The sequence below is a fragment of the Balaenoptera physalus genome (genome assembly GCF_965194825.1).
Source record: "Balaenoptera physalus genome assembly, chromosome: 14".
Classification (NCBI taxonomy): domain Eukaryota; kingdom Metazoa; phylum Chordata; class Mammalia; order Artiodactyla; family Balaenopteridae; genus Balaenoptera; species Balaenoptera physalus.
The window spans coordinates 8,889,724-8,913,748 of record NC_138893.1 but is presented as its reverse complement, the minus strand read 5'-3'; the positions used below and the strand labels follow the sequence as shown (position 1 = coordinate 8,913,748).

Genomic DNA, 24,025 nt, shown 5'->3' with positions numbered 1-24,025 from the left:
CCCAAGGGAACAAGTAATGAACCTATAAATGTTACAGGGAATGAGAATGTAGCTTGTGACACATGGCTTTGATTTAAATACAAACTAACTTTGTAGTGACCAGTGAATTGTCATATAGTCTTTAAACACCGATAAATTGAATTGAATAATTAATAGTGTTTTTAAATTATAATGTCATAATTAAAATTCTACTTGGAGACTGAAAAAATACCAATGCTATTCTCTACCTTATACTCACCTGAGATCTTCCTTAACTAAATACACACCTCTTATCCCTGTAAAACTCAAGGTTGCAAATATTAGAATATTTAGTTTTTTGTATTTTCATGAGAATTAGAAATATTGTTTGTAGCATACTATTTTTTAAAGAATTGAAGACAAAGAAGTTGTGTGGAGCATATTGCAGGAACTCCATTTAATAAAGCTGTACATCTGAAACTAACACAATGTTGTAAATCAACTATATGCCAATAAAATTAAAAATAAAATAAACAGGTAAATAAAGATGGTAGAAAGGGCATTAATTCAGTGCTTGAAAGAATTTGTAATCCAGATAATTCCAGAGCTGTCCAAGTTAAGATGTTTTAAAAAGCTAAGTAGCCGTCTTTACTAAAATCAGAGCCTCCAGTTACAAGTAGAAAATTTCTCATTTACATTTTTTTCCTGGTATTATTAAATAGCACCAATTTCTTAGTAATGAAGTTGATAAAACATAGACTAGTCTGATGACTTTTGTGTCTTTCCAAGGGCAAAAGACAAAAGCAATCTAGCTATTACCCTAGATAGTTTGTCCAGAGATAAAATGCTTGTGATAAAACCAGTGGGCTCACCTATTAAGGCCCATCAATCTAATATCTTAAGCTACAGTGTATTTCTCTGTTTGTCAGTAATGTCGTCATTCCATCCTTTGAAGCTGCTCTCTGAACAACAAATTGAGGCTCATACCATTCTAACCCAGGCATAGTTTAACGGAAATACAAATGTATTATTGCTATAATATAAATATATTATTGCTATATGTGTTTTTACTTAATTCATGAAATTTTCAGTGTTAAGATAATTGATAATATGTCTTTAAAAATATCAGGCCTCAAGCTTCTGCTCAAAAGCTTTTATTTTACTGATTGATAAGTTTATCTGTTGTCAAACTAGTAAGCACTGAATTAAAAATCAGAAACTTTGATACATTTGATAGATTTGATATATTTCCTTTATCACCAGCTTAATAGCTTAATGCAACTTTTTAATATGATAGAGAATGTATCAGTGTGGCTTGCAGTTATGGTAAGAAATACAAAAAGGGTGTAGCCCTTAACTAAGAGCTCCAGGAATTTGGATCAAGGTGCATTTATTACACTGACAGATTCTAAGAGAGGATTAGAATACAAGTCTCACTGTATTCATGATGGTTAATCGTGTTGGGTAACAAGGGTCCCCTGGTTATGCAGCTTGTTCCCCTGCTACAGGGTGGCAGCTAGTTTCCTTCAGAATGTATGTATCTGCATTGTGTGTTGGTTGCTACAGGGTTAGGACGTAACAGGAAGACTGTTAAGTTTAGATTCAATTCTCTTAGCCTATCAGGGGCACAGACACTGAAGGAAGAAGGGCCTTCACTTAAAATTCCAGCTCTATCATTAATGTGTTGTTTTCAATTATTTTTTCTGTTATAAACATCACTGCAATGAACATCTGCATCATACAACTATCTCTGGGCAGTGTTCAATTATTTTCTTAGAATACATTCCTAGAAGTGGAATTCCTAAGCTAAAGGCATATACGTTTTAGGGCTTTTGATATTTACTGCCATATGACCCTTCAGGATAGTTTACAATCCTATGAGCTTTGTTTCTGAGCATTCATTTTCCTATTCTCTCATCCACTCTAGGTATTTTTATTTAAAATAAGAAGTCTGCCAATCTGAAAGGCAGAAGTTCTCTGTTTTGGAAAAATTGTACTTCTTTGATTACTGATCAGGTCGACCATTTCTAATGTTTGCTGTGTTTATGTGAATTCCCTGTTTCTATCCTTGGCCCTTTCTTCTATTAGAGTATTTGTCTTCTTTGGTATACAGCTATCATCTATATACACACATACACAAATACACACTATCATATGTATATTAAAATTTCCAGTTTTCTTGTTAACATTGCTTTGGTTTTAGTGTTTTTGTTAAACTGAAGTTTTAAAAGTCTGTTTAGTAAACTATTTTGTTCTTTATATTGCTGCCTTTAGGAAGTCTTTCCTACCACATAATGATAAAAATATCTATCAATGTTTTCTTATGTTCTTAATCTATATGGAGTGAATTTTGATATAAGACACAGGGGTTTTGTACTATATATACTTTTTGAGTAATTGATATATTTACTTGGGACAAAATCCAAAAGATACAATGAGAGTCTTCCTCCTACCCTTCACTAATGTGAATATCACTATAATAAAGTTCCAAAGAGTTTAATTCATTAATAACTAAACATTTTCTTATACGTAGTCATATGAAAATGGCCGTGGTTGTCCTTTTAAATTTCATTTTTGAAGGAAGAGCTGTGTTTACATAACCTGAAAACTTTATGCATTTGTGATATTAAATATACGTATATACCTGTTCCTTACTTTTTCTTGCCCATCATATAAATTATGAGAGTCTTTGCAACCATATCGAGGAGAGATTTTCTCCAGTTTGTCAACTGAAAAAAATTAAAAACTTAAAAGTTGAGAATTATGTTTTATTCAGCAGACTTGCTGAGGACTTAAGCCCAGGAGGCAGCCTCTCAGAGAGCTCTGAGGGACTGTTCCAAAGAGGTGAGGGAGGAGCCAGGATATAGAGGAGTTTTTGCAACAAAAACCAGGTAGTTGGAACGTCAAAAGATTACTGTTAATTAAAGAAAAACCAGACATCTCATGTTAATGAATTTAGCACTTTGTCTGGGAAGATGTAAGAGTCTGGGCTCATTGAAATCATTCCTTCGATATGCACCTTAACTGTCTAGGGCCAGTATCTTGTTTTCTCCATCCTGAATCCCCTCAGGGTGCACTGGGGGCAGGGGGTGGCTGCAGTGGCTCATGGCTTGATGGTCGAAACGTCATTTGTTTACTGATATGGTAGGCGACATTCTTTGTCTACAAGTTTTAAAAACGGTTTTGGCAGCGATTCAAATACATTTGGAGTGTGTTCTACTTTATATGGTTATCATTGCTTGGGAACATAGACTCACGGGGCCAAATCTAAGCATCTTTTATCTAAGTAGATGTCCCTAGTTTTCAGATGATTCAGTAATTCTGACCACCATAGCTGTGTTTTACTTTTTTGTGTAAATCTTCTGTGAGGGGTAAGAGATCTGTGTTTAGGGAAAATCTTGACTTAGTAGAAAATGAGTGGTGTGGGAGGGATACAGATGACTGTTCTCTAATTCTCTCTCTGCACCTGTCACGGCCCTCGCTCTACAATAGAGTTCTTTCTGAGGACAGTATAATCCTTTTATAAGCAGTAGGTACAAGCTGACTGCACCAATGAGTCACACTTTAAAAAAAATGCCATCGCTTTAGCTTTGACGGTGTTCATTCCTTACCTTGGAAAGTAGAACGGTGAGGGATGCATCCTGGACTTAGAGGGCAGGAGGCCTGGACTTGCCTCCAAGCTTTTCCCATTTTAGGCAAATCCCTTCACCTCCTTTATTTTTTTAAGTTCTGAAGTGGCAATAATAATTTCTTTACCTCATCCGTTATAATGATTTTGAGCATCATATAAAGTATGTAAAACACACTGAAAATACCTAACATGCTACACAAATGTAAGCTGCTGTTAAGAAAAGAGAAAAATCTCCACTCTGATTGTTCTGAATCTCTGTGCATAAACTCAGTGTCCAGAAGATGCCTAAATGCTGCCTGTTTCAGAGGCTACTTATTAAAAGATGTTTCTATGCACTAAATTTACGTGGCTCTTACCTTATGTCATCTTGCATTTATAGGTGTGGGGAACTTGGGACCAAGTTTCAAAATAAAAGGGATGAAGGTTTTCTCTTGGTATTTATTTATATGTATGTTATTCATATATAAAGATATAACTGAAAAGGGGAATAATATCAACCGTTAAAGAGCCATATATTTTATGAAAATGTACTTTAACAACAAAGTAAAAAGTATAGACCCTCAAAGGAAAACCTAGTTTTATTATTTGGTTTGTTGCATACCAAAACATAAAATTTGAGACAAGTATCCAGAATACATAGATTATTCCTATCTATGTGAATGATGACCAGAGAAAAAAAGAGATACAAGTGAACAGGCATTTCACAGAAAAGGAAATACAAATGGACCATTATAATATGAAAACATTATCAACCCTCATTATTAATTGGGGAAATACAAATTAAAAGCACAATGAAGCATCATTTCACAGATTGGGAGTATTATTGTTGGTGAGAATGTGGAGCAATAGGAATTTCCACCCAACTCTGGTAGGAATGTATACTGGAAAACTGTGGCTATTTAATAAAATTGAAGGTGTGCGCACACTAATTTAAGATATTCACTCCTAGGTACATATCCTAGTGAGATTTTTACATATGTGCACATATGTGCACATTCCTACAGTAGAGGGTCCTGAAATAATGCAATTAAATTCTGTGTAGATGATTTTGATTGCTTAATGTTCGACCTTATGAAGATATTTTTTCCAATCAGCATAAATTAGAATTTTTAGACCATCATCAAAATATTACAGTTAGTGTTTGCATTATTTTAACATATGTTTATCTTTGACAAATCATAGCTACATTATTGAAAACTCATCAGTTAATATTTAAAAATAATTTAAAAATATTTCTATGGCTTATTTACAAATATTTTTTCAGTGGTCTATTTGCAATGAGATGGTACAGGTGTCATGTCACAAAAATGGTTTCTCTTTAATGGACTTTTCTATGAGGCACAGGCAGCACTATTAAGAATATTCAACAAAGTACATAAGAAGTAAGGCATTATGGAGGGTAACACTGTCTCATTAGCTTACAAAGGACTATGAAAGATACATTGTGTACAAATTGGTGTAATACGTGGCAGTTTGGGTCATCAGGAGATGCTTCATGGATGTGGTTGTATTTGAGCTTGGAGTTGAAGGATGAGTAGAAATTGGACAAAGGCCAAAGATGGGAAAATGAAATGTATTTGTGAAAAGTAGAGAATTATCTAATTTAGTCTACTGTAGTAAGCATTTAATGTAGGCTGGAAAATTAGGTTGGATCTAGAATATGAATACCAGATAGGGGAACTTGGTCTTAATTTATTAGGCAATGGGATTTCCCCCCGAGCTTTATTGAGGTTGTAAGTAACAGACCAACATTGTATATGTTTAAGGTGTAAAATGTGGTGTTTTGATATATGTATACATTGTGAAATGACTATCACAATCAAGCCAATTAACATATCCATCACTTCACATGTTACGATCGTTTTTTATGTGGTGAGAGCACTTAAGATCAACTCTCTTAGCAAATTTCAAGTATGCAGTATAGTATTACGAACTATCGTTACCATGCTGTGCATTAGGTCTGCAGAATTACTCATTTTGCATAATTGAAACTTACTACTCCTTGATTAACATCTGTTTCCCCCAACCCTCAACCCCTAGCAACAACCATTTTCTCTGCTTCGATGAGTTTGACCATTTTTGATTCCACATATAAGTGAGATCATGAAGTATTTGTTTTTCCGGGTCCAACTTATTTCCTTCCATGTTCGTCAATGTTGTCGCAAATGTCAGAATTTCCTTTTTCTTTAAAGGCTAAATAATATTCCGTTCCATATATTTATCACATTTTCTTTTTAAAATAAGCAGGAAATGGTTGGATTTACATTTTCCATTTTGTTTATTTTTTATATTCCTCCTTTGTTGTTGTTATTGTTCCTCTGTTTCTGTTATTTCCTTATTTTGTGTAAATGGTTAGTGTGCCATGTTGAAACGTTTTTTTTTCTATATATCTTTTCAGTTACGTTCTTAATAGTTACTCTAGGGATTATAATATGCATTATTTTATTTTGTTTTAACTCATCAATGTAACTTCACAGTCTACTTCGGATTAATACTAATTTAGTTCCAGCAAAATATAAAAACTTTACTCCACATAGCTTCATTCTCTTTGTACTATTATCATATATATGTATATTTATTATATATGTATATATGATATACATATATATGATGTGTGTATATGTGTGTGTATATGTATATATGTGGTGTATATATATTATATATACATATATACATATATAGTGCATTACATCACGTAATTACCATTCTTTTTTAATAGCGAGAACGTTTAAGATCTACTCTCTTAGCAACTTTAAACTATATAATTCAGTATTATTAACTGTAATTGCTGTGCTGTAGACTGATCCTCAAAATTTACTCATCCTAAACTGGAAGTTTGTACTCTTTGACCAATATCTCCCCTTTTCCCCACCTCGCAGCCTCTGATAACCACCATTGTAGTCTCTGTTTCTGAGTTTGGCTTTTCAAAATTCCGTATCATATAGCATTTATCTTTCTCTGTCTGATGTCTCATTTAGCATAAGACCCTCAAGCGCCATCTTTGTTGTTGCAAATGGCAGTATTTCCTTCTTTTTCAGGGCTGAATAATTCTCCATGGTTTGTGTGTATATAAATATATACATACATAGTTTTATATATATTTCACATCTTCTTTTTCCACTTACCATTTATTCATTGACGGACAATTAGATTGTTCCCTTATCTTGGCTGTTTTGAAAAATGCTGCAGTGAACCTGAGAGTGCAGATATCTCCTTGAGATCCTTTGGATCTATATCCAGAAGTGGAGTTACTGGATCATATGGTAGATTTATTTTTAATTTTTCTTTATACTGTTTTCCATAGTGTCTGCACCAATTTAATTTCCTTCCAGCAGTGTTTCCTTTTCTCCATATCCTTGCGAGTATTTATTTCTTGTCTTTTTGATAATAGCCATTCTAACACGTGTGAGGTGATATCTCATTGTGGTTTTGATTTGCATTTTCCTGATGATTAGTGATGTAGAACACTTTTTCTTGTACCTGTTGCCCATTTTTATGTTTTCTTTGGGAAAATGTCTATTCACTTCCTTTGCCCATTTTTAAATCATATTGTTTGCAATTGAGTTATAAACGTTCTTTATACACTTTGGATATTAATGCCTTGTCAGAGATATGGTTTGCCTTTTCATTTTGTTGATGGTCTTATTTACTGCATAGAAGCTTTTTACTTTGATGTAATCCCACTTGTTTATTTTAACTTTTGTTGCCTTTGCTTTGGTGTCAAATTCAAAAAATTATTCCCAAGACTAATGTCAAGAAGCTTACCCCCTATGTTTTCTTCTAGGTGTACTAATGATTTCAAGTCTTACCTTCAAGTCTTAAAACCATCTCAAGTTGATTATTTTTGTGTATGGTGTGTAAGATAGTGTTCAGTTTCATTCTTTTACATGTGGCCATCCTGTTTTCCCAGCACCATTTATTGAAGAGATTATCCTTTCCCTATTAAATATTCTTGGCTTCATTGCTGTAGATGAATTGACTATGTATGCATGGATTTATTTCTGGGTTTCTATAATGTTCAATTAGTCTATGTGTCTTTTTATGCCAATACCATACTGTTTTGATTACTATAGCTTTGTAATGTACTTTGAAATCAGGAATCGTGCTGCCTCCAGCTTTCTTCTTTCTCAAGATAGCTTTGGCTATTTGGGGTCTTTTGTAGTTCTGTATGAGTTTTAGGATTGTTTTCTCTATTTGTATGAAAAATGGAATTGGAATTTTGATAATGATTGCATTGAATCTGTAGATCACTTTAGGTAGTGTAGATATTTCTACAATATCCTTCTTCCAATCTTTGAGCACACAATGTCTTTCCATTTATTTGTGTCTTCTTCTGTTTCCTTTAATAATGTTCTATAGTTTTCACTGTACAGATCTTTCACCTTCTTGGTTAAATTTATTCCTTAGTATTTTATTTTATTTTTGCTGCAGTTGTAAACTGGGATTTAAAAAAAAAATTTCTCTCTAATAGTTTGTTGTTAATGTGTAGAAACACAACTGATTTTTATGTATTGAAATTGTATCCTGAAACTTTATTTATTTATTAGTTCTAACAAATTTTTGGTGGAGTCTTTAGGATGTTTGATATATAGTATTAGTCATCTGCAAATAGAGAGAATTTTACTTCTTCCTTTCCAATTTAGATGCCTTTTATTTCTTTTTCTGGACTAATTGCTGTGGTTAGGACTTCCAGTCCTATGATGAATAAAAGTTGTTGAGAGTGGGCATTCTTGTAAGGCAACTGTGGTAGCAATAAATTCTCCATCCTTGTTTATCTTGGAATGTATTTATTTTACATGTTTGAAAAAACGTTTAGCTCGATATTGAATTTTTGGTTGACAGTTTTTTTCTTTCAGCTCTTTGAATAAGTTGTCAACTGCTTTCTGTTCTCTCTTGATTCAGATGAGAAGTCAGCAATTAATCATATTGTGATGAGTAAATTTTTGTCTTGCTGCTTTAAATATTTTCTCTTTTTTTGTCTTTGACTCTGAATAGTTTGAGTATGATGTGTCTAGGTGTGAATCTCTTTGTGTTTATCCTACTTTGGTATTTTTATGCTTTTTGGATGTTTTTCTTTAAATTTTGGAAGTTTTTGGCCATTATTTCTTCAAATATATTTTCTGTTCTTTCTCTCCTATTGTTCTGGGACTCCCATTACATGTATATTATTCCATAGGTTTTTGAGGCTCATTTAATTTTTTTCCTGTTTTTTTTTTCTCTGTGTATTTCTGATTGAATAATTTCTATTAAATGATCTTTGAGTTCACTGATTCTTTGTCTTTCATTTTAAATCTGCTGTTGGACCCCTCTAGCATATTTATTATTTTAGTTATTATACTCAAATTCATTTGGTTCTCTTTGTGTAATTCATGTATCTTTATTGATCATTTCTATTCATTGACTAATTATTACCATACTTTTCTTTATTTCTCTAAACATTTTTCCTGTAGTTCTTTAAATATATTTGTATGTTTTTTTTAACTTTATTTTATTTTATTTATTTTTGGCTGCGTTGGGTCTTTGTTGCTGCGCACGGGCTTTCTCTAGTTGCGGCGAGTGGGGTCTACTCTTCGTTGCGGTGCACGGACTTCTCATTGTGGTGGCTTCTCTTGTTGCAGAACATGGGCTCTAGGCGCGCAGGCTCAGTAGTTGTGACACTTGGGCTTAGTTGCTCCGCAGCATGTGGGATCTTCCCAGACCAGGGATCAAACCCATGTCCCCTGCATTGGCAGGTGGATTCTTAACCACTGCACCACCAAGGAGGTTCCTATTTGTATGTCTGAAGTTTTCTTTGAAGCCTCTATCTGCTAATTTCAACATCTGGGGATACTCACTGACAGTTTCTCTTGACTGTTTTTTCTCTCAGTATAGGTTACACTTTCCTGTTTCTTTGCCTGTGCCACTTTTTTTTTTTTGTTAAAACTGGACTCTTTAGATAATATATTGTAGGAACTCTAAATTCTGGTATTTCTCCACTGAAGGTTGTTGTTCCGGTTTTTGTTTGTTTGTTTGTTGTTTAGTAACTTGCCTGGGCTAAGAAGGTGGTGGTTCCTGTTTTTGTTGGTTTGTCTATTGTTCAGTAACTTGCCTGTGAGATGTCTCCCCTGTGATGTGTTGTCATTGATGTCACTGCTCCATTTTTTTTTTCATTCTTTTATTTTAGCCTGCTTCTTAAAGGTTACCCTGTTTCTGCATAGCTTAGAGTTAAGGCAGTGATTGTACGGAGGTTGCACTCAGGTACTTCAAACAGTAAGAGTTCTGTTCTCTGCATATGGACCTGTGTATGGGTTGAGAAGCACGTGAGAAGTTCAAGTTATCTAAAATCTGTTCCAGATTTGCTTTCTGCGAGTTCTTTGTGTCTTTCTTATGTACATGCTACTTGAGAGTTAGCCAGGAGTGTGTGAATAGTTTGGAACTGCTCTGCATGCTTCAGCTTCAGTCAGGAATATACTGAGTGAGGCTAGAAGAGCTGTTGAGTTTCCCTGGAAAGTGTCACTTTCACATACAGTGCATTGTGCATGGCATCTGCTCTAAATCAAGTGAGTCCCCTTTCATAAGGTGGCACCGCTTCTGGTCCTCCCAGCCTACCCCACACCACATTCCTGCAGGAGCTGCACATCAGCTGAGCCGTGGGGAGATGGGAGCAGCCTTCAGAAATAGCACCACAGACTCTTACTGTTCTTACCTGAAGTTCAGCAGTTTTCAAGCATAAAAGTTTGTCATATTTTTTTATGCCTCTGGTTAAGTCCCACAGCTCTGAAAGGTTATTCTTGTCAATTTTAGCCAGCTTGCTTTTTAGGGAGAGGATTTGCCAACCTCCTCACTCAGTCATAAGGGGAAGTCCCCATAATTTCTTTAAAAAATGTAGCTCATTAAGTCTTTTTATCTTTCCTGAATGGATCCTTGAACATAAATAGTGTCACACTGTGGCTTTCATACATCGTGTACACAGCTGCTAGAGTTATCTTCCTTAAAATATCCTTTGTGTTATTTCTTTGTGTTACTGATAGCTCCCTTCTGAACTAAATTATGTGTTAGGTGAGATGGAATTTTTGGTCACCCAAACTGTATTTGTATTCTGTTACCTTAAGCTATATGTTTATAGATTATGTGGATTAATAGGACTCTGGAGTATGTCCAGATCACCTAAGATTATTTCAGGGTTAAGTCTCACAGATACAGTTTTAGTTTCAGTTCTATATAACATACCTGAAGTATCTCTCCTGACTTAGTTTTCTAATTCTACTATATACCTCTCTCGTCAAGATTCTTCAACCAGAAAATATCATATCTTCCTTTGACATGATGACTCATATCTTCAGACAACAAGGGAAAGATCCCTATATCCAGATATACCCACAAGGCATCATCTAGGAAGGATCACTATTTTAATGCCTTATTACACTTTTGCTTTTGCTAATACATTGCCAGAGGGGCTCATACCAGGTTATGAACTTATGAGATGTCTCTCAAGCGAAAGTCATGGAGTTTGTGGTATTCATGGCTCTGATTCTATGTGTGAGTTCTTTTAGAGCATGTACACTGTGGCATTGAAGTTTAATTTATCAATAATAAAACTATTACCACAAATGTACAGGAAAACAAAAAGAAAAAAAGAACAGCTGATAATCAGGCTAATATTACCTTGAGGGGGACAAGGTGATATAGGGGTTTTAGGCTAAGCAGATATGCCTCTTAATAGTTTCTGGTTTAGATCGAGTCATTTAATTTTGTCACTCACCATTTACTCATTTCTAAAGTGAAGATAATAATAATACTTCTCTTATAGAGTTGTGGTGAGAATTAAGACCTAGCACACAGAGGATGATTTAAAAGTCATATAGCCATTATTATTTACATAATTGTGTCTACACAGTTATTTCTTAATTCTTGAAACTGTGTAGAAATTCCATGCGAGCAAAATCCTAGTAAGAATTCCAAGGTGTTGACTGTCCATCTGAGTCTGCTTGGAGTTTCAGTTTTGAGGTTCCAAGTGATATTACTGAGTTGATTCCAGCTTAATTTGTTCAGACTGATACTGAGTAATTAATTTAGCTCTTGCCATTTTAAATTAATTTAGATGAAATTATCCAGCACACTTTCATGGAATGAGATACCCACAAAGAGCGAGATGGTTGTATGTTTATGCCTGGATAAATCGGCACTGTGTTACATCGTTAATTAAATTTGAAGACACCATCTTTGCCTGCATAACTTGATGTGGAAGCCATAATTCTCGTTTTCACTTTTTTCTCCTCCTTTTGACTTTTCGTAGTGCTCTAGGTGAGTCAGAACCTGTTGATTGCCCGTATCCACAAGTTTGTGTGAATTGTTCCCTTTCTTTAAGCAGATTATGAGACAAAGCAGTATGGATGTCGTGACAGAGGTCATATGTCAGATGATTAGGTTGACCTGGTTACGGTAAAAATTATTTTTTTCCCAAATACTTTTAGGCAACGAACTTATGAATTGATTCTACCTAAATCTCCTTTTCACAGAACTCCCCGAAGACAGCTCTATGGATCACTGGAAATTTTCACTGGGGGATCCACCAAGTTTGATCACTGTCTGTGGTTCACTGCGATCTTGCAGGGAGGCAAGGCTGAGATGTCACAGACTCTGATATCTGACAAATACTTGGGCCATACATTATTTTTGCCAAAACTATTTTTGTGTACTCGATATCATGACACTGCCAGTTGCTTACAACATATGTAATGAATATGTATATATTTTGCTAATTCTTCTTTAAAAAAAATTTTATTTATTTGGCTGTGCCGGGTCTTAGCTGCAGCACGCGGGGTCTTAGCTGTGGCATGCGGGATCTTCGTTGCCTGCGTGTGGGGATCTTTTAGTTGCGGCATGCAGGCTCTTAGTTGTAGCATGCGGGATCTAGTTCCCAGACCAGGGATCAAACCTGGGCCCCCTGCAGAGGGAGCTCAGAGTCTTAACCACTGGACCACCAGGGAAGTCCCTATTTTGCTAATACTTAAAAAAAGACTCGAGTAGAGTGAAACTTTGCTCCAAAGTAATTTGTGGGTAGTTGAACTATAGCAGTGGTTCCACTATTTCCACTGATTTATTTCTTCTTGTGGTTTGTTTATTCATCCGTTTATTCAGATGTTTACTCAGCTCTGAACTCTGAATTTAGTGGTGAAGCGCCATGGCTTTTTTAACAGCAGATTTCTCAATTTGAGCCCAACTTCCTGGAACATCATTGTGATATATGACTAGAAATTATGTGCTTTACATGCAAATTAGGCAAGTGGCCCATCACCTAGAGTGTGGAGAGTTGGTTTGTTAAGCTTTTATTGAGATTGTGACAGATAGATGGGTTTGACTTAGCAATGTTCAAAAGCAGGAGGCTACATCCAATGAATCATTAGTAGCACATGTGATTTGTAACATACCTGCATATCATCTTGAGGCTCAATTCATAGCAGAAGCCTTTCCTTTGGCTTCCTTTTGAGTGTCTTGCTTTCAAAATACCAAATATGTGTGTTCTCACCAACAGTGGCTCCCAGTTAAGATATGTGTGAACAGAGTTGACCTAATACAATATTCCTGTTATGATATTAGAAGGAGAGAGGTCATGCAGGGTGGAATGTCAAACTAGTATACCTCCAGATTTGCATTGGCACATTTGAGTCGGCTGAATATTAAAATAATTAGAAAAATAAGGTAGACTGGCATATCTACTTAATATGATGTTTACAGAAGATTGTATTACAGAAGATGTATGCCAAGGAGAAACATGAACACTGAGCAAATCATATGAAACCCTATTAATTCACTAGGGATTTTCATAATTAACTGCTAAGTTGGCAGAGCTGTGGCTCTTTGTAGTGGTGATGTACTGCTAATTACCACTTGTTTAACGTGCTAACAGATCCTTCCTGACTTGGACCTATGTTGTTAAGAATGGCACATGGAATGACTTGAGCTTTTCTGAAGAGATTCGAAGGCTTGAGATGTGGGGAAACCCAGGCATATCCGTTTCATCTGCTACGATCACATTTAACTTGTCTTTCAAAAAGCTGATCTCTGAAAGAAGAAAGAATTTATCCTGTGATTGACACAGGATGCATATTTCCTTCTCTAAGACAATGTTCTGTTCATCTTTGGTGCAAAGTGGGATGAAGAGAAAAAGAATATGACAAGAAAAACTACCCAGAACTATGAACTCTCCCAGAAAGTGTGAAAGTCTGACAATAACCACATTTCCAGGCTGGGGAAATGTTATGATTGGAATTTTGAAGACATATAAAGAGGAAAAAGTGAACTAAGATTTTCTTTATATCCAGCTTGATATTTCTTTTCTAAAGTAGTTCATATAAGTCAGTGAGATACAGCATCATAATTATATTGGAATTGTAGGACATACAAACATTTTAAAGGATACTGTGCCCTGTATGGTAGGTGTGATTTTGCCTGTTTCATGTCTTCAGTTGGCAACTTCAACAACAACAACAACTTTATTTTTTGGAGAAGTTTGATATCTCCATAGCTCGTGGATACATTGACCCTCAGTGGCTATGGTGTCTTGCCAAAGGCCACTCAGCAGATGAGTGGCTGAGAAAAAACAAACCTGCATCAACTTCAGACCATCTGTTCCGCTCCAAAGAATCCTGTCTTCACATTTCTTGGTAGAAGACAAGCTTTTCTCTTAATTTATATCTCTGTGATTCTGGCTTTCAATGAGAGATAGATTTTTTTTAATTAGGCAGAGAAAATTGTATTTTGTTGGGATTTTCTAGTTTGTAATGCTTTTCTTTTCTTATTTGGACTTCAGAACTCTTCTTTGAAGTGTGATAAGTATATTGCCAATTAATGGATGGGGAAGCTCAGACTGATTTACCTGGGATCCCTTGGCTGGTTATGCATTGACTCGGAATCCCATGTCCTTTGGTACAGTGACCTGCCCATTTGCTTATGCTGTCAAACTATCAAGATTTAATACCTCATTAATTTTCAGAATACATTTTGAGATATCTCTGTGTTACTCTGAAGGTTATTTGGTGCACAACTGAAACGCAGTGTAAAAAGATAAATTAACTTGTCTTCATATTAGAAACTCAAGATGATGAAAACAAAAACCAAAGTAAAGATCCACCATTAGGGCTGTTACTACTGTGTCCCTATAGGCTCATTTGTTTAATTTTCCAGAAACAGGTGAAATCGTAGTTTGAGGTCAACTCTTCAAACATTGAGCACTTTCTTTTGCAAGTCATCGTTTTAGACTGGTCGTGGTGGGATGGGAGAGTGAGGGTCCAAGTTTGAATAACAATGTTTCGTAGTATTAAAGTTGAACCAATCTTCAGGAGGCATATGGCTTGTCTAGATCCTTTAGCTGTCATGAAGAATGAAGTAGATAGAGATCTATTAACAGAAAATGATCTTCAATACATATTAATAAATTAAAATATGTAATTTACACAAAGTGAGCCCGTTAATGGGAAAAGCCAATCTATATACTTCTATGTGAGCATACATATGTATGCAAATGCATAAAAAAAGGCCTGGAAAGATGTACATGTGAAAGCTCATCCAGCTCCCATGTGGTTATGCCTGGGAGGGAGAGTATGTATAATTAAATTTGGAAAGAGAGGATTTTAAAAAGTTTTCAGTATTGTTTGAATTTTCACCAAGGAAAATGTTTTTATATGTGATTTTATTTATGTGTGATTTAAAAATATGAAATAGTTTTCCACTGGTGGAGACCTGGAGATGGATATGTCATGCTGAGGGAGAGAAAAGTATGAGCAAAGGCATCAAGATCTTAAAATGGAGTGGTATGTTAGTATGCAATTTGTACACAGTGATAACAAGAGAGGTGGTCTGCTGTAGCTTATATAGCCCCAAATTATTGTTTGCAGTTCAGTTAAGTCAATGACATGTTTCAATAGGTTTGTAAGTGAGTTAGGCAGATACATCTGTGTATGCCAAATGGTTCGCTGGATACGGCGGTTGGAAACCTAATTGATTTCACACAGACTCTCCAGTGCCAACAAAGCCAGATGCTACGTTGTGGTTATTCTTGAGAATTTTTTTACCTGTAAGATTAGGTAATGTTTGTCAGGCAGGGAAGAACGGGGACCAGTTTGTATTTTAAAAAGAAGAGAAGACACACAGCCATGCTGCTTGCTTAAGGTTTGTTACCTTTGCCTCCTATCCTTATCAAATTGGTCTTGTCTCCACATGAAAAGCATTATGAACCTCCTGCCTGCCTGCGTTGGGCTCTGGGCAGCCTAGATACACATTTAGACAGACCGAAGTATATACTTTCTCTGGTTAAATTTTGTATGAAAAATAAGTGTAATGTTTAAGAGGCAGGTAGGTGTACAGGCTGAGCAGTAGTTCTTTGTTTCATGGTCTGATGTGGTCTATTTTGAAGCACCTGTAAGGTAAAACATATATTACATAAGGGTTTATTTCATGGTTTGGGAGCACACGCATTGTAAGGGCACGTAAAGTTCTTTCAGGTTGAAGTTCTAAAAATTAAAATTCTCAGGACTAAGGAAAAGATGGTAACATGCAAAAGCTTGCGAATTGAAGTTCCCACTACAGCTGTATATAGACTGTTATACTTTATCTCTTGTGCCTGGTGTTAGGGGCCATTTAGTTGGTCTTTAATGAATGAGACCCTTTGTTTTCCACTGACAACTTTATTTTGGGGAAATGGGAACAAAGCCTTAACATAAATGCTGCAGTGTGGTTTAACTCTAAAAATGTCAGGGTTATTTGAAGAAATATACATCTAAATTAAGATATACTTTTAGTAGTTTACTTTAAAAAGTGACAAGTAGTTACTTTTAAAAAGTAACAAGTTTTGGTAATGATTCTGTTGCCTAGAACAACCTGACGTTTTTCTTTGCAGTAAAAGAAACTAACAGTGCAAAGCTCTGATTTGTATTGTTTCAAGTTTTACTGACAGGGGTAAAACTTTTTTCTTTTTTTAACTGCTCAGCTTTTCTGTTACATTTATGTGTGTTTTGATGGGGGAGGGGGCAAAGAGAGAGCAATAAAGATGGGTCCAAAAAAAAGATGGGTAGAGTCTCTGAGAGAGAATTGTCTTTGCTGATTGTCTGTTCATTTATTCCTGTTAAACCCCACTATCTGTAACAAGTATGTCGCTCTGTGAAAAAAGGAAATTTGTTTGGCAGGATTAATTCATTTCAGAGCCATGTGGTTTTCAAAGATCTTTAAAATAAATGTAAGATATTCCAGTGATTCATACTTTAACACTTTGATTAAAGTGAAGTAGGAAACAATTTAAATATACCCAGTATGTAAACTTTTCAATATTACCAGAAAGTGCCTTTTCTTGAAAATAACTAGAACATTTTAGATGTTATGAACAGGTGCATAGTTAATGCTTTGACTTTTCAAACAAGATTTCTCTAAAACAGAATCCATTTAAGAACCAATTTTAAGAAATGAGTGGTGCTTCATAAATGCCACAAATGGAGAGAAATGACAACATGCAAAACTAACTAATGACAATGGCTCGCTTATTTTGAGTTCTTGTTATGGTCTTGACACTGTGATAAGCTCTTTACTTAGATTATCTCATTTATTTTTTCACAGCAACCCTATGAGGATGGCGTAATTATTATCCCATTTTTCAGGGAAGGAAACTAAAGATTAGAAAAGTTAATAGCTCGTACGTAGTGAGGCCAGGATTCTTGCTTAGGTGATCTGTTTATAGAATCCAATCTCTTAACTATTATAATACACTGATTCTAAAGCAATTCATGAATATTGGTCTGAAATCAGTTCAGTGGTGTGTTGGCAATGGCTCTTAGAGTTTCCTGAGAGCTAATTGTTACATATTTAGCAGTTTTGTGAGCTGATTTGTAAACTTTTATACTTTGAAACCAGCCATCATTGGAGTATTTACACTACAGAAATGGGCAAGTCAGTGCTTTTTATTTTTAGGAATTGGTTCACCAGCACACCATTTCTTAACATAGTTCTCTACCAGTGCTATTTGTCAAAGTGTAGCTTCCAAACTCTCACAGTTTAAATGGATATGAATGGAATAAACACTTACCTCAATCAGTTTTTTCCCAGTAGCATTTGTCTTAGTGTGATGAATTGTTATTAATATAGTTAGAACTGAGAATATTAAATTTAAAAGAGCTTATCCTGAATTTCACAGTAGAAGAGAGTCCCTTTCCAAGCTTCCAATCTTTTATCTGAGGATTTTGGAAAGAAAGCCCTTGTCTGGCTGACTGCTGTCAATGGAAACAATCAATAAACATTCTATAATCGGAATAGAAAAGAGTTTTATTTGAGCCAGACTGAGGACTATAGCCCAGGAGACAGATTCAAGATACACTTGAAATGTGTTCTTCTAGACTACAAAATGGGGGGAGGCTTATATAGGCAAAATCCACAAAGTTACGTAAGTGGTTTGCCAATTATAATTGGAGCTGGCAAGAAGTAAGGGCGCTTGTTAAGCCAGGATCGGTTGAGGTCTGAAATGGTTGAATAGCTACAAGGGGAGACCTTGAGACTGTAAGGGTGCAGCTGGCAGCTGCACAGATCTTATCTTGTTTTGAGAACAGATCTTGTTTTGAGAATGGCTGGTGAGGTCCCTGGGTCTGATACAGTTGAGAAAATTCAAGTTCTCAGTAGTACAGGAATTTGTCTGAAGCCACATCCACAATGGCTATCTGGCTCCATTTTGAATGCCTGAACCACAGTTTTATATCTTGTGAGAACAAAGGACAAATATTAAACAGGGGTGCATCCCTTCAGGGTTTCAAAAGAGAAAGATTAGCACATACACAGCAACTCAGCATGACCTTGCTGTCTGGGAAGGGGACCGCATCTCTGAAGGAGTACTAGCATTGGCATTGTAGGGATAGAATGCCCCCATTTCCTATCTTCAAAGTGGACATTCTAAACAATCTGGTAAATGCATTTAAAAAAAATGGTCAAAGCAGATATACAGTGCATGTTTGACAGACCAATGAATGCATTGCTAACTATTCCAGTTAGTATGACGTTCAAGCCAAATCATGTATAAGTCAGAATGACTTCCCCATACCTCGACGTGTGAAATTTTCTTGCATTACCGCAGAGTATAAAAGTAGTAGCTGCACACAGATTTGAGAGATTCCTTTGACTACTAGCTGAGATAGTTTGAGGAGTAATGGAAAGAAATTGGGCTGGGGGCCACAGAAGCCCATGATAAGAGGATAGAGGAATTCAGAAAACGAAAGTTCATTAAAAAATAAAACAAAGCAAAACAAAAAACATGGGTGCCAGGAAGGTTTGTGGGGTATGAGTAACTAGTGATTATATGCTTCTTTTATCCATAAAATAATCTTTAACTTTAATTTTAGAACCCTGGTACCTAATCTTTCCTAGAAACCATAAAGCATCATTCTCTGCTGATGAGGATCTTTTTATTGATAGTGGCTCAATTTAGTAAATACTTAAACACTGTACATTGTAATTCTGATGCATTGCATCAGGTTATCAATTTATCCTCCTACTGTTCTTTTTAAGAAGACATATTCTCGCGTGTGTTTTGTGTTTAATGTATTTATAATGTTCTTCTGTTGTGAAAATGCTCCTTTGAACATCTTCCCATACCCAGCTGGATTGCCTCCTGGGCCCTGCTTATCTAAAGTAAAAGCATGCATGCACGATAATGTATTTGTTCCTAATTGGGATAGTTCTTTCTAACTTGACAGTTGGTTCTTAATCCTGTTTCCTTCACCTCCTTGGTAGTTACTTGTTGGGATTTTCAGAATTTATGGGGTTATTACCGGATTGGAATGGAAGTTGATGGAAGGAAATAGAAAGGAAAAGGAATGAGTGAGAAAATAAAGCGATACACAGACACCGAATAGAAGTCAACTTATTGCATCCGAAGTTAGAGGCCAGATATGATACCCAACTTGAGTAAGACAAGCTAATCGTTGTCTTTGTGGATAAGGGCAAGCCTCTGTAAATCAATATTTTATACCAATCAATTTTATGTTTGCTTAACTTCACTGTTAATTTGAGTAAAGTATTTTTCTGTCCTTTTAATTTTTTTTATCAGCGAAGTACTTGATAGACTAGAAATGAATGCTCTAGAGTCAGAGAAAATCTGGCTTTTTAGTCCCGGCTTGAAAAATTTAGTAATTGTGACTTTGGAAAAGTAACCTAACTTCTCTATATTCTTGTCCACACAATAATAGTAATAATCCTTACCGTGGATGACCACAGGAGTTATTGATAAAGCTCCGAGTGCAGTGCCTAATCAGAGAAGGCACTCAATAAATGGTAGCTTATAGTTATCCATAAATTAAAATGTGGATTAAGTGTGAGCGGTATAGACAATGTATTTGGATGATTTGGGAGCTCATATTAGAGAATTGACAAGTACTCTTCTTTCTGTGAAAGAAACTGAAGTATAATAAGGTAAATTGGGTCTGAATGCTTGATGATGATGATGATGGTGGTGGTGGTGGTGATGTTGACGACGATGATGATGATGGCGGCTTTCCTTCTTTCTGCACAGAATGTCCCCCCAGACCTCTCCATCTGCACCTTTGTGCTGGAACAGTCCCTCTCTGTCCGGGCCCTGCAGGAGATGCTGGCTAACACTGTGGAGAAGTCACAAGGGGCAAGTACTTAATTTATGTTGTCTTGCAGTATTTTAATGAACTCAGCTACTATATGAATGATTTCTTTCACAGGTTTTGGAGATTTTCTTTTGACTAAAATATGTAAATGCCTTTTAGTTGTGATTTTCTGAAGTTTGCCTTTCTGCTTCATCCAGCAGATCTGTTGATGTCTTAAAGAACTTAAAAAAAATCCATCCTCAGGGAGATCTGTGTCCTTGAACCTCATGCTTATGTCAGTGGTTACAATAGAATCTTCTACTTGAGCGTTTGTGTTTCTAACGTTTTTGGAGCTGTTATTTTGACTCTTTCAATTAATTGCTTTTTGCATGGCTGTCATTTTATCTTTATTTCATTCTCAAATGCCTCTAACCATGTGACTGTGTCCTAAGCTTCTTTATGGCAAGTAAAATTTCATGACACTCTTATATATTTGAAGTAACGGAATTATAGTGTTACAGCTTTATTCAGTTGTAATTTTGCAAATAGCTAATCATTTTCTTCTGAAAATTGAAATTTTTATTCTGTCCCCTAATGCAAACATTTTTCTTTGAACGCTTATTTGGTAATTTAAATTATGTTCCATTCTATGCTGTGAATGATTTCTGGGCTGCTACCCATTCTTAGCCAATTCATTAAATTTTAGAATTGAGCAGGAGCATGAATGGTCAAATTTTTGTTTCCTGTTTATTTGTTTGCTTGTTGCTATAATTACTGCAGCGTATGGTTTAATAAGCTATACTATTTCCAGGAATAAAACTGAACATTTTTATTTGCCATTATTGGTCCATGTGTCGCTGCTTTTGTTGTTAATCATTGCTCCGGTTTGGATAAGTAAAGAGATTAAAAAATGATAATATATGGTTTAACAGAAAATGAGTGATCAATTCTGATGTAATATATTTTCATTAGCCTTGTAGTTTTTTAAATTTTAGTGTCATGCAGCTTAGGACTTTAATTGATTTGTACATTAATTTTAAATTAATTTAAAATTTTAATACTATATGACATATATGTATGTATGTATGGAGGAGAAAAGTACGTTTGTAAGTATGGAGGAGAAAGTTTAGTGATCCTTATTTGATATTAGACTAACAGCTTATTTTTAAAAAGATCCAAATATGTTATGCGTATTTTAATTTTTCAAGTTCATTTTTGGATACAACAGTTTGAAATTAAGGTATTAAACTATATAAGGTTAAAAAAATGTTTTTTCTGTTTTTTAATGCAGTGCTTTTGGATTATGCTTGAATCAAAGAGGAATAAAACATTTCTCAGTTTAACTAGTTTTCTTTCTACCTGGAATAACCCCTCCTGATTTTTAAACATCACATATCAACTTTGAAATTCAAATCTGTCTTTACAAAGGAAAATCCGTTTTCTTTTCTTTTGCATGAGCATCTAGAAAAGTGTGTATTGTCATTTCACTTATCTTTGTAGATACCAACTTACGATTAAATTCCCATAAATTTAATTTTGATATTGCTAAGCTGCTTTTTCTAAATTTTAACTTTTGAGAAGATGTCTTAACCTCCCTAGAATCATGGCGTTGGATTAGGCAATCTCTCAATTTTCTGTGTGTATAGGAAGTGTTGAAAATACTATTTTTGGACTTATGTTTTGAAGATACTTATTAGAATTTCTGCCCCCCCACCCCGTATATTTATTTAGCTGAATTTTATTTTGAGTTGTACTCCGTCTAGAAAGTTTCTATCAGAGATAAAGTGGTAATTTATATGATATGTGGAATACCATTTATAAAGACCAGCGTAGCTACCATAAGACATTAATTAGAAAAGAAAACTTGAGAAAAACCTGCTACTGGAAAGGAACATATTTCATTGAGCCAAATCTCACTTTTAAGCTAGTAACTTTTAGGAAGAAACCACCGTCAAATAGCTCCAGAGGAAACTGTATCTGGGGGAAAGAAGGATTCTTAGACTGCAGAGGAGTTTTGATTATACCCGGCAGTGGTGTTCAAAATACTTCATAACTAGTTTGACACAGGCAGCGATTACTCAGAGCAGACCTCAGTCAAAATGCTTGAGTCAAGGTCCTGCGGAGATGTGGGGGGTGGTCTGAGCAGTTTGGGGGTATCGTGGAGGAGTTGTGGGCTGATCAGAGTTGGGGCTGAGGTTATTTACCAGGAGAGCTAGTTTTCCACTGTAACAACCATCTTCATCATAATAGTGCAAACCGGCCTTAGAGCACGTCTGATTACATGGGATCAGTGAATGCTGTTGGCACTTGTAGGAGTCAGTCTTTGGACTCCATAGGTATCCACATCCTCTTTACGAGCGCCTCATTTGTCTCCTTTGAATTCATTATGGGAATCTGTGGCAAATGTCAATATTTGGTCAAGCAAATTGTCATCTCTAACAATAAATTATATGCAGTAGATTTGCTTAAAGAAAGATCCACTTTGACTGGGATGAAGTGTGTCAGGAAGGTGATGCTAATTTTCTTGAAATCATTTCTTTCCCTACCAATTAACAGCGTATCAAAAAGAACCTGTGTATTACCTGATTCTCCCACTCTCTTGTGATCAACTTTCTCTAAGAAGCCTTGTTCTTTTTTTAAAAAAATAATTCTTCTTAAATTCTTTGTGTAATTCAGTACACTTAATACTGATACTATTTAATGTCCAAAATGCTGTCATAAGCGTGGTAGCAATACAAACACACTTGATGATGATAAGGAAAAAATATTTCTCATCTAGAACCATGACTTTTCTTCTTGTGGTTAAGTACCATTTTGCTTGTATTCTTGGGTCCCACAGGATAAATGCATGGTTTTATTAAAGCTGCAGGAAATCTAGCAGGAAATTCCCGACATCATTTGTGCCAAAACAAATCATGAAGTTTACCGATAACAAAAGGAGATGCATAAAATGAAACAGAAAAAATATTACCTAATTTATGAAGTTTTGATTCCACAGAGTTGCTTATTGTGGCTATTAGTAAAATAACTAACATATAAGTGGCACAAGAAGCATTCTGAAAGGTTTTATCAGGAGGGATTTTTAAAAATATCACACTTTTTTTTTATTAAACAGGTAAGACAGATCTAGATCTGATGTATATAATTCCACTAAACATCATTTAGCTTTTATTCTTAATCAAAGCGTATCAGTCATAAATAGGCCAAGACCTGTTTAGCTTTATCTGAATGGCTGCTCACAGAGCCTTTAAAATCCTGCGGGTGGAGACAATGCACATAAAACAAGGAAAAAATGACTGCGGGAGCATTGCCCATCCCTTTGGCCGAATTTTGCCTGAGCTTCTGTACATGCACATCCTTGCTTGTGTTAATTTTTCTCTTCTCCCTCTGGGTTTTATGTGGTTCTGGATAACTTGTCTGCTTCTGAATCCAGTTCTATCTCCTCTCATTCTTCAGATTTTTTTTTTGCCGTACCCGGTGATATAGCATAGGCCTAAGCAGGGTTTTGTAGGATTTGTGAACAGTTTTAAGAATACGAGCTGTGCCACATGTTCACTGTGTGGCTTTGGAGAAGGTCAGTCTTTATCATCATGTTTAGTGATTATTAAATGATGAGGTATGTGGAATATTCAGCATGCATTTAACAGTGGCTATTTTTATTGTTTTATTTATTCTTTTTCTCATACCTGTAAGAAATGGTTGGACTGCTACGATCCCTGACTTCCTTTTCCCTGGCCTTGCAGTTTCCTTCTCTGTGACCTTGGCTGGTCCAGAGTCCCCCTTCTCCCTCCTGCAATATCCCAGCCAATTGGTTCTGAGACGTAGTCATGCCAGTTCAGTGATGGCACAATTAGGTTAAAATATAGTCAGT

General features: G+C 35.6%; 1 protein-coding gene across 1 annotated transcript in view; it reads left to right on the top strand.

Annotated features, from left to right (window-relative positions):
- The window catches only part of RYR2 (ryanodine receptor 2), a 732,481-nt gene that overhangs the window by 239,289 nt on the left and 469,167 nt on the right, over window positions 1-24,025 (top strand). Inside the window, exon 3 of the mRNA XM_082425485.1 lies at window positions 20,112-20,220. Coding sequence (XP_082281611.1) covers window positions 20,112-20,220 — 109 coding nt within the window. The remainder of the gene's footprint in view (window positions 1-20,111; window positions 20,221-24,025) is intronic.